Raw genomic sequence first — 12,126 nt, 5'->3', positions numbered from 1 at the left:
TACATTAAAAAATAAAATTATTTTTAAAGTTTTCATTTATAAATTTAAATTTTTATTGGTCTTTTATTTTAATGAATTTGCATTTTGAAAAATGCATGAACATTTTTTTATGGGAAAATTCTTATTAAAAATCCCCAATTAATTTTTTAAAATAAATCTCCAATTTTTTGAAAGGTGAAAAAATGTTAACTTGAAAACATCAACACTTCAAACATCAATACTTCATGTATTGATAAGTTGTTATTTAAAGAACAATTTAAGAAATTTCTCTGCAAAAACTACGATAAAGATGATGAACTCATACATAAGATTTTTAAATTATTCAATAAAGAATAACTTATCAATTTAGTTCAGAATACAATAAATACTTATTCAAATATTGTAAATTAGATACACAGAATTGTTAATGAGGATCCTATGGACTATAAAATATTCATGTATGGCCTTAATTAGATTTATATTAGAAACAATTTATAGTTTAATATTTTTTTAATCAATTTTTAAAAGTTAAATACTTACTTATCTCTAAAATAATAAAAGAATTTATTTAATCAATTTTTAAAAGTTAAATACTTACTTATCTCTAAAATAATAAAAGAATTTATTTAATTTATTTTAAAATTTGAAAGACTTATTTAATATTTTTCAAAACTTAAAGGGCTAAATTAGACCCTAAAACACTTTAAAAATTTATATAATTATTTAACATAATTTTAAGGATTTAAATAATTCTTTTGCCTTTTTTCTATGTACTGTGTTTAAAATTTAGAATTTAATATTTAAAATTCTTTATTTGAAATTTATCATTTAAAATTTTAGTTAAAATTTAAAATCTAAAATTCCTGCATTGTAATTTAATTGTTTATATTGGAGAAAGAAATTAAAATTTAAGATTTAAATTTAAAAAAAAATAATTTTTATTATTTTTGAAATAATGATTATAGAATTAGAAAGAATAATTGATTTAAAATTTAAAATTTATTAAATTTAATTTTAAATTATTTTTTAAATATTTTATAATTAATATATTTAAAAAAATAACAATACCAAGCAAGCTCTAAATTCTTCCTAAGTAGATTACTTTATTATTTGAAACAAGTATGAAATATTTTTGTATTTTTTTAATCTTACGTTCAAAATTAAATTCTCAATACAAATTATAAGCATCGATTATGGTTAACACAAATTAAAATTTAGGTTTAATTATATAAAAAAAAATTTAATTCTTCTCACCATTTTGTGTTTTAATTTAATTATTTCAATTTTAATAAAATAGTCAAATTTACTCATAAATAATAAAAGATAATAATATTCATGGTATAATAAATTAAAAAATAATGAATGAAAAGAAAATTGTTTTCTCGCCTAAATTAGCATTTGGATTTATTTACCAATTGATTTACTTTAAATATTATATTAAAACTTAATTTATTTACCATCTACAATTTTAAATTGCAAAAAATCAAACTTCATTTTTCCTTATCTTCTCTTAAAATTAAAAAATTCTCTTTACTTCAAAACCTCTCAAAAAAAAAAAAAAACCTACTTTTAGTTTTACTTTTATTATTTTTATTTTTTAATATTAAAAATTTATTTTTACCTTTTATAATTAATTAAATTAAATAATAAAAAATAATATTATTTAATATTAATAATTAAAATGAAAGTATAAAAAAATATTATTTTTATATTTTCATTAATTAATTAAAAATAAAATAATTAAATTGAAAAATAATAAAAAATATTTTTATTTTCATATAATTAATTAAAATTAAAAATTATGATTATAATTAATTTTAATTATTTAACATAAAAATATTATTTTATATTATAATTTTCTTAATTAAAATTAGAAAATTATAATCAAATAAAATAAAAAATAAAAAAATTATTTTTTCCATATTATTAATTAATAGTAAAAAGTTAATATAAAAAATTAACTAATTATAATAATTTAATTAACATTAAAAAATAATTAATTAAATAATTAACATTAAAAATATAAAAAAAAATTTTAACTCACGCACGAAGTAGTGAGTGGGTTACACAGTGGACCAATTTAAACTTCAATCAAAAGTTGAAGAACTAAATTGGACTAAAAATTAAAAATAAATTAAATTGGACATTCTTAAAAAATACAGGGGCAAATTAAACATATTTCCTGTATAATAATATATTATTATTATTTTTATTAAAAATATTTTATTTATATGTATTTTTTATTTAAATATTATAATTTTAGTAAAAAATATGAATATGTTGGATAAATTATAATTTAGGTCTTAAAATTTAACAAAATCTACAACTTGATCCCTCTATTTTCAAAATAAAAAAAATTTAGTCATTACAATTTGACAAAACCTACTTTTTAGTCCATGTTGTTAGAATTCTATTAAATTACCATTAATTTTTGTAAAAATAATCAAAATATCTCTATCTTTATTTTTAATATGAAAATAATTTAGCCCTTAAGGTTTTATTTTCTTAATAACTTAGTCCATAAAATTTTATTTTATTAACAATTTAATTATTATATTTTTAAAATGTATGTCCTATTAAATTAAAAAATGTTAAATTTAAATTATTAAAATATGTATTAATTACTTAAGGTCCTTGCAAATTTTGATTAATTATAAAATTATCTATATATTTTTATAAATTAATTCATAAATATTATAACTATTTATAAATAAATCCTTGTAATTTTATAAAATTTTATTTTTTATTATTTTATATATATATAATGTATTTATGTATTTATCAATTTATAATATTTTCATATATCATATTATACTATACGGTTATATATAAAAAAATATGAATATGGACGTAGTGTTATTAAAATAAAAATTCAAACAGTAAATTGTTTTTCATATTGAAAATAGAATTAAAGTATTTTTATATTTTTATTAAATTTAATAAAAAATTAACTATAATTCTAACAGTATAAACTAACTTATAAGTTTATTAAAATAATAAAATAAATTATTTAATTTTAAAATTATAAAACTAATTTATAAGATTAATCAAATCTCATAATTAAATTATTAATAAAATAAAATTTAAAAATTATATTATTTTTAAATTAAAAATATAGTTAATAGTTTTGTGATATTTTTAATAAAATTAATAATAATTTAATTGAAATTTTAATGTTATAAATTAATTATAAATTTTGTTAAATCTTAGTAATTAAATTATTTAATTTTAAAAATATAAAAAATTAAATTATAAATTTTATAAATCACAATAACTAAAATAAAAGTTATCCAAATTATTTTTAAAACGTATATTTCTTATTTATATTTTATTTTTTAATAAAAATATATTATACAATGATAAAATAAAGAAGTCTCCACGAAAAAATTCAATCTGTCTCGTCCCATTTCCCAACAAGAAATTCACTGTTCCGACCTTAAACTCCAATGAGCCTCGAAAAGCAAACAATCCCACCCTCTACCTACCTAATTGCTATTCCTAGATCCATGAAAGTTAGCTTTGTTGATAAAGGAGTATGCTCCTCTCTTGGCCAACCATGGGAGAGCTACAGGTCTTATGCCTTAGAAATGCGCTTGGTTGGACCAGTCCAGGTAGGGATGGTCCTAAAGCAAAGCATTGCCAATGGGGTCACCTGTACAGCCCCAAAAAAAAAAAAAATCACGAGGATATTGTTAATTAAGAGAGTCAATGGAAAATAAAAAAATCTATTTTCATTTAAAAAAAAACTCTATCCAAGTGCAGAAGACCGTTCCTCGATCTCAGTGCCCACTGTTTCTGCTTAGTTTTGTTTCCACTACACTTTCTTTTTTGGTTATTTTAACTCGCTTCCCTCTCTCATTCTCTCTCTCTCTCTCGCGCACTCAAAAGACACACACACACACACACTCTCTCTCTCTCTCTCTCTCTCTCTCTCTACTGGAGACCAGAAACTCCAAGTTCCAGACACCACAGACAGCGACGTTTTTGTATATGCTCAACTCTGCTATATCAAAAACCAGACTAGACCCTAAAAAACTATATACTCGGAGACGCTTACATTACAGTAATGGTTGCTGGAAAGGTCAGGTTGGCAATGGGTCTGCAGAAGTCGCCAGCGCATCCCAAAACTGAAACGCCGCCCAAGCCGCCTCTTCCTTCTCCCAGCTCCGGGAAAGTCGCCCCACAGAAGGCTGTCTTCTCACGTTCTTTCGGTGTTTATTTCCCACGTTCCTCCGTCCAGGTCCAGCCCCGTCCTCCTGATGTTGCTGAGCTTTTACGCCTTGTCGAAGAGCTCCGCGTCCGAGAATCTAGACTAAAAACGGAGCTTCTTGAGTTCAAGCTGTTGAAAGAGAGCGTCGCTATAGTTCCTGTACTGGAGAATGAGATTTCAACAAAAAATGCAGAACTTGAAAAGGCAGTGATGAAGATGGAGTGCTTGGAGAGTGAAAATGAGAGGCTCAGAACAGAGTGGAGCGAAGCGAAGGTTAAGTTTGAAGTAGAGATGAGAGAAAGCGAGAAGAAGATCAGGGCCTTGGAGGCAGAGATTGTGGAGCTGAAGAAAACGTTGTCGGATAAAGAAAGTGAAGAGCTTTCGTCTTCGCAGAGGTTTCAAGGGTTAATGGACTTCTCCACGAAGTCTAATCTGATCAGGAATTTGAAAAAGGGAGTGAAATGTATGGACATTGCAAGTGCAAGTCATGAGACTCACAATCAAAAGTCTGAAACTTTAGATTCCAAGAAAGACGAAGTGGACGTAGAGAAACCGAGGCACTCTAGATGCAACTCGGAGGAACTCGTCTACTCGACTCTGTCTAACCTGAGATCTCGCGTTCCTAGAGTTCCTAAACCACCGCCGAAACGATCGTCATCGTCAAACTCTTTATCCTCATCAACATCATCTAGCGTCTCTGATCAATCCGTTTCAGCACCCCCGCCACCACCTCCACCTCCACCTCCCCCTCCAGCCGCGGTCAAACCACCTGCCCCGCCACCACCTCCGCCTCCGCCAAAGGGTACGAGAATGGGGCCCGCTAAGGTCAGGAGAGTGCCAGAGGTAGTGGAGTTTTATCACTCTCTGATGCGGAGAGATTCTCGGAGGGAGTCTGGTACCGGAGCGCCGGATGTGTTACCGGCAACCGCCAATGCTCGCGACATGATAGGGGAAATCGAGAACAGGTCGACGCATTTGCTGGCGGTAAGTGCCGGTTTCCGTTTAGGCGTTTTAAGTTCAATTATAATTACGGAATTGCCACTGTTGCTGTTTAAAGTCTGTGACAACTGACAGGTCTGGTGGCTTTATTGCTACCCTTACTGTCTTTAGTTCTGGATTTTATTGTTCTTGTGATATAAGACACTGTTTAGATTCGTTGGTGTTTGAAATTAAAGTCGGAAAAGCTGTCAATTTGCGTGGCAAACTGGACAATTTACACCAAATTGAATATTATTTGAGTTCATGGCTGGAGCTCAACTAGCTTAAAAATTAATTAAGAGATCATATTATGATTCAAATGTTGTTTATGATTTTACAGATAAAAACAGATGTAGAAACACAGGGAGATTTCATAAGGTTTTTGATCAAAGAAGTCGAGAACGCTGCATTTACAGACATTGAAGATGTGGTGCCTTTTGTTAAATGGCTCGATGATGAGCTATCCTATCTGGTAAATTTTTTGTATCCTTTGTGGAATTCACCAGTTTACTCCAAATATGATGCATATTCTGTGTGTTCAAAGACTTGATTATCTTTGTCTACTGTTTAGGTGGATGAAAGAGCTGTGCTTAAGCATTTTGATTGGCCAGAGCAGAAGGCAGATGCATTGCGTGAGGCTTCTTTTGGTTATTGTGATCTCAAGAAGTTAGAATCGGAGGCTTCATCTTTTCGTGATGATGCTCGTCAGCCATGTGGTCCTGCTCTCAAGAAAATGCAAGCTTTGCTTGAAAAGTACATGCATTTTTTAGCAGCCCCATTTGTGTTTTCACTTGATACACTAGGCACTATGGTTATGTTAATTGTTTACTATGCTTGCAGATTAGAGCATGGTGTTTACAATTTATCAAGAATGAGAGAATCTGCGACAAACAGATACAAGGGATTTCAAATTCCTATGGATTGGATGCTTGAAACTGGAATTGTAAGCCAGGTATTTCTTTTTTTATTTTTTTTTATTTAACTGCAAAATAGGCATGAAAGCTCAAAAAATGGCACAGCTTTGCAGGCAAATAGGCCAATCAATAAGTAGGCAGATTGTTAGGCCAACAAGAATCTTGCCTTCTTGCTAGCCATTGAGCTAGCCTATTATCATATCCCTATTTGCATGTGAAGTGTAATTGAACTTTTACTTCCAACCATTGTCTTCGTCGCATAAGATAGATTTAAGTTGGGTAGCTTCACGGAGTGGGACTATAATTGTTCACTCCATTGACATTTCATGTGAAATGTGATAACAGTAACACCCATCCCAGCAAATCCCACTTTTTGATAACCTAGAGGTTGGATTTAAGATGGTCCCCCTTTAATGAATTATGGTTGTAATCTTGGAGAGGCAAACTATACTTGCTTTTGACACAATCTACTATGCATTACTAAACAAAGAATAGTGGTTACTAGATGACAAAAAGAAGGTTAGATAATGCCTTATTTTCTCTGACCGCCCCTGTGTGCGCACATGTGAATTCCCAGATCTGTAAAATGCATTTTTTGCTTGTCTGCTTCTTTCTCACTTGGATTCATCAGAAAAGATTCTCCATGTTGACCCCATAGGCAAGCTGAATGTCGAAATAGAATTTCTACTCAATAATAAAAGGATCAAAATGGGGATGGGATAACAGTTAAATTCTAGAATCTAGACATTTTTATGCCTGATTAATTGCTATGCTTATTTTTCCAATTAGCGGACTTGGTAGAAACTGGTGTCGGTCCAGATTACCTTAGTTGGGTGTTAGCTAATTGGTACACGTTATTGCAGATCAAGTTGGCTTCTGTAAAACTAGCAATGAAGTATATGAAGAGGGTATCTGCAGAGCTTGAAACTGTTGGTGGTGGGCCTGAAGAAGAAGAGCTGATAGTACAAGGTGTTAGGTTTGCCTTCCGGGTACATCAGGTGAAAACTTCTAACCATTAATAATGTTTCTGTGTTTGTTTTGGTTCATTGCTGATCAGAGGTTCAATGCATGCAATATGCATTGTGGTGCTTAGTTTGCTGGAGGATTTGATGTGGAAACGATGAGGGCATTCCAAGAGCTAAGAGATAAAGCCAGATCATGTCATGTACAATGCCAAAGCCAGCAACAGCAGAAATTAGTATGCAGGCCTACACCTTGCTAATAATCTGTAGCAAACTCAGCTTCAGAATGGCTGCCAGTTTTTTGCTGTGAAGATAGAGAACGTTATGTTTGTTAATACCGTGGTTATGGCCATCTCAGAATGAAGATTTATTGATCAATCCATTCTTTCTTCTTCTTCTTATATTGTTACCCTGAAAATCAACTGTATAACCAATTAAGCTCATGGATGGAGAATGGTTATAATATTAATATTTTAATATTTAAAAATTTAATTTATATTTAGTCAATGAATAAGATTTTATTTTAATATTTAAAAATTTAATTTATATTAATATTTTAATATTTAAAAATTTAATTTATATTTAGTCAATGAATAAGATTTTATTTAGCAATTATCTTTTTATTTATAATAATATAAATTAAAAAATTTATAAAATAATATGTTAATTTGTTTATCTTTAAATATTTCATTTATAAAAAAAATGTTTTTTTTTTTACTTTATATATTAATTATAAATTTTGGGAAAACAATATTTCAAATATAAATATTTTTAACATTATCATATAAAATTTAAAAAGTATTATTAATATATATATGTAAATGTAATGTTGAAATATTAATTTTAAAATAAAATTTAGTTGATTAAATTTATTTAATTATATTAATAAATATAATATTTAATTAATATATATAATATATAATCTATTTGATTAATTTTTTTAATAATTCATTAATTAAATTATTAATTTACCGGCTTAACCAATGAGGACCCCTTTTAATAGCAACGCAAGCATAAATTTCTTTCCATGCTAACATGCTCTGATGATTTAATCAAAATAATTGACAAGCATGTTCATTTATTATTGGTATGCCCACGTGAAGATTTGCGTTAATTCACATCATTAAAAATAAAATTATTAAAGAAGAAAATAAGATTTATCAATACTACGTAATGATAACACTTATTATGTTTTAAGATTAGATTTCAGTTTTAATTTTCGAAAGAGCCATTATTTGAAGAAATAATTATAAATTTTGAAAAAAATTTTATAAATCATAAAATAAAAATAGAAGATACTTTATTAAACTATATTTACAGTTTGAATTGTGAATTATAGATGTAAGAAAATCTTTAGAGATGTAAACATGCCTGGCTAAAATTGTGTCAATGTTCTGTCCAGGTATTTCATTTTTGACAACTTTTGATAAAATATCATATATTAATAAAATATTGAAATGTTATTTTAAATTTTAAATTTATTATTATTATTATTATTATTTCAGATTTTTACAAATTAAATTTTAATTAATAATAAATAATATATATAATAAATAATTTTATTGGTAATAATTATTAGTTAAGTTAATAATAAAAGTGAGAAAGAGAAAAAAAAAGAAAAAGGATAATTTTATTTTATTTTTTAATATAAAAACCTGTCATTATATTTTTTTAAAATAAAATTAAAATTAAAATATTTTATTTTAAATAATTAAAATTAAATAATTACATAAAGTGAGAGATAATTAATATAATTTATTCAAATATCATGGTACATATATTTAATTCTATAATAAATTAAATCTAGAAAGAAAATTCTCTTTTCTTATTGACAGGATCGAAATTTAAATATTTTTAATTATATTTAATTCTTTTATAGTTATAGTTTAATCTTAAAAATTATTGTAGTTGTAGTCAAAATTAAAGAGAAGGAAGTTGATGTTGTGCCTGGCTTTACGGAGATGAGAGTGTTAAATTTTAGTAGAAATTATTAATTAGTTTTTATATTTTAATAAAATTAATTATTTAGTTTTTATATTTTAAAAAATATAATATTTAATTTTATATTTTATTTTTATTAAATTATTTATTTTTTTATTAAATTTTTTATTAATTAATATTAATTAAATTATTATTTAATTTTTTTATCTTAATAAAATTATTAATTGATCTTTTTATTTTTTAAAATATAAAAATTAATTAATTAATTTCATTATAAAGATTAAATAGTAATTTAATTGGATTAAAATTTATTGATTAAAAAATTAATGAAGTAATTAAAAAATTGAAGGAAAGTGAAGATGTATTAATTAAATAATATATTTTTTAAAATATAAAAATTAAATAATTAATTTTATTAAAATATAAAAATTAAATAAATAATTTTATCTAATTTTTATTCACAAATCGAGCCAATCAAGGGAGAGAGATCACCTTTTATTTCTCATAATGCCTCATAACTAACCCAACTTCTAACCCTTCTCCCGATGCTCTATAATCCCATTCTCACAGCCTGAAACTATAAGGAAAGCAATTGGTCGAGTAATTTTAAGTATTGGATTCGACCAAAGAAATAAAAATATACTAATTACTTTTAATTTTTAAGAAAAAAATTATATATATATATATTTTTTAATTTTAATAATTTATTCAAGCAATATAATTTTTTTAACAAAAGTAAAGGAAATATTAGAAGATTTAGCAATTATTATTATAATAGAAAAAGGACCAAAATGGAGGTGCTGAATGCAATGTATAATCTGGCGGTGCTGTGCTAAGTTCTAACTTATCGAGTTGTCTTGACGGAGGAGATGACTGTTTGCTGCCCAATCCTAAAATTGCCACTTTCCTCTCGCTTCACAGAGTATCAATCTGAGAGTCTGCAGGTTTCTAAGATTTACCCATCAAATTCACCAACACCATTTCTTTCTCTAGCAAACAAATCCTCTCTGCAAGTTCCTCGATTTTCACGCCTGTGGAAAAACACAACAAGGGCCATGGAGGTCCAGCAAAGTGGAACTGCAGTCTTTAAAGCTGGCAGCTCAAACGCACCAATGAAGCTCTTGTTCGTGGAGATGGGTGTTGGCTATGATCAACATGGGTGTGTTGTTATCTGCTCCTTTCTTTTAAACTCCATTTTTTTTTCCATCTCGGATAGATACCCATCAATGATTTCTTTTTGCTGGTTCCTCGAATTGCTTCAATTATGAGTAGTTGAGTTCATTCTTTAATGTGGTGGTATTGTATGCTTCAGCCAAGATATTACAGCTGCAGCAATGCGAGCATGCAGGGATGCCATCTCTTCCAATTCGATTCCTGCATTTCGCAGAGGTATGTCACTGACTAATGTTATTGAAGTTTCAGTTTTTTTTTCCTTCATCAGATATATGTGTTCAGTTTGTTTTCATTCGACCATATCATGAGATCAAAAATATTTATTTTGTGATGTGCACAGAACTAGGTTTTGATGAATTGAAGTGATAAATTGATAAACCATATAATCAGTAAACAGGGTGCGGATAAATTTCTGCACACTAGTTTGTTTCTGATTAATAAGCATAAGTTTTTATGAATTCCAGTATATAAAATTTATCAACTTTTTGCTACTATAGCATACCCATCTATGGATGCCCTTGTTTACTTGTTTGGTCCTAAAGCCTCATATAAATATGTAGGTTCAATTGATGAAGGAAAAGACACGTGTAATAAGAAGTTGTTAATGTGCATTATGTTGGAAAAAAATAGAACTCCATGAATCTTGATCTGTGGCCATGCATAAACCCATAAATCATGTCACATTAAAAGCAAATTATACCTGTAATTCTATAGCTTAAGTGTAGCTGGTTTGCAGAGAACTCATACAAAATTGCTCTAAGAAAAATACGGAGAGAGATAAGACCTGCGGTAGACAGTTTGAATGACAAATTCCACAGTAATTCCATATCCACTTATATGGACCTAGATGGAGTTAACCCATCATGGGTGGATCCAGTTTATTCAACACATTAGATACCTACGGTTATTGTTTTATGAATCCTGTAACACAAATTCTGCTATCTCTTCTCTTCATGTTCATGTGGTGCCTTTGTCTTGACAATTGTTTCACCTTCCATAACAAGAAAAAAAAATTGATGCAGGGTCCATACCTGGTGTTTCGTTTGACCAAATGAAACTACAAATCAAACTGGGAGTTCCTCATTCTCTTCAGCAATTGTTGGATATCGAAAGGGTCAAGTCTGTCTTTCCTTAGTAAGTGTCAGGCCTAATTGGATGCATAAGCTTTTGTTATTGCCTTGTGGTTTTTTCGCATTGTTGGTTTTCCTCTGAAATGGCATTCATTTCTTTTTCAAGAAAAAAAGGGTTCTATTTAATATGATCAAAATATCTTGTAGCCTTATTAGTTGTTGGAATTGTACTAACAAATTAAGTTGATCATTTTAGCCAATTAAAGGGAGTGTTAATGTCATGCCAGCACTAGTCAAGCATGAAGTATCTAGATGTTAGAAATAAATTTCGTTACCATTACACTATTCTTCTTATTTGGAGGCTCTACTTCTCGACCTTTACAAATATTGCTTTTTTTGCTTCTTTGGACTTGCAGTGGGAGGATTCTAAATGTTGAAGTTGTGGATGGTGGACTGATATGCTCAAGCGGCGTGTGTGTTGAGGAAATGGGAGATAAAAATGAAGATTGTTACGTAGTGAATGCTGCAGTATATGTTGGCTACTAGAATTGTTACCCCTGTTCCCTTTTAGCTTGGTGAGGTTGGTTTTCGGTTTTCATTGTGGACATGACCTTTAATTTAATTCATTAGAGCTTTCAAATTTAACAGTCTGTCATATTTACTTATCTTTTGATTTTTTGCACATGTTTTCTGTTCTTGATTTAAGTTATGTCCTAATTCAACTATGAAAAGAATAACACAACTAAGACCGGCTATAGCACAGGGGAAATTGGGAAAACTGTTTGAAATTAGATGGGGAACATACAGATATCATCTTGGTTGGAATTTCAGGAATACATAGGCCAACAAATCTTAGCTTAGTTGATTTTTTGATACAGAACGCTACTGAGTTGGGTTTG

General features: G+C 28.1%; 2 protein-coding genes across 2 annotated transcripts; both read left to right on the top strand.

Annotated features, from left to right (window-relative positions):
• The first annotated feature begins 3,843 nt into the window (after nt 1-3,843).
• LOC110662974 (protein CHUP1, chloroplastic) lies at nt 3,844-7,421 on the top strand. The gene is made up of 6 exons (XM_058130209.1): nt 3,844-5,173; nt 5,508-5,639; nt 5,739-5,920; nt 6,008-6,119; nt 6,945-7,079; nt 7,175-7,421. Exons 1-6 carry the CDS (start codon nt 4,046-4,048, stop codon nt 7,301-7,303), a joined length of 1,818 nt encoding a protein of 605 aa, XP_057986192.1. The 5' UTR covers nt 3,844-4,045; the 3' UTR covers nt 7,304-7,421.
• Nucleotides 7,422-9,754: 2,333 nt separating this feature from the next.
• On the top strand, nt 9,755-11,872 carry LOC110662975 (uncharacterized). The gene is made up of 4 exons (XM_021822155.2): nt 9,755-10,143; nt 10,297-10,373; nt 11,180-11,291; nt 11,644-11,872. The coding sequence occupies exons 1-4, from the start codon at nt 9,854-9,856 to the stop codon at nt 11,771-11,773; spliced, it is 609 nt and encodes a 202-aa protein (XP_021677847.1). The 5' UTR covers nt 9,755-9,853; the 3' UTR covers nt 11,774-11,872.
• The last annotated feature ends 254 nt before the right edge of the window (nt 11,873-12,126 follow it).

Source organism: Hevea brasiliensis, chromosome 11 (assembly GCF_030052815.1).
Source record: "Hevea brasiliensis isolate MT/VB/25A 57/8 chromosome 11, ASM3005281v1, whole genome shotgun sequence".
Lineage (NCBI taxonomy): Eukaryota > Viridiplantae > Streptophyta > Magnoliopsida > Malpighiales > Euphorbiaceae > Hevea > Hevea brasiliensis.
The sequence above is the reverse complement of the archived record's forward strand: the minus strand, read 5'-3'. Positions and strand labels throughout refer to the sequence as shown.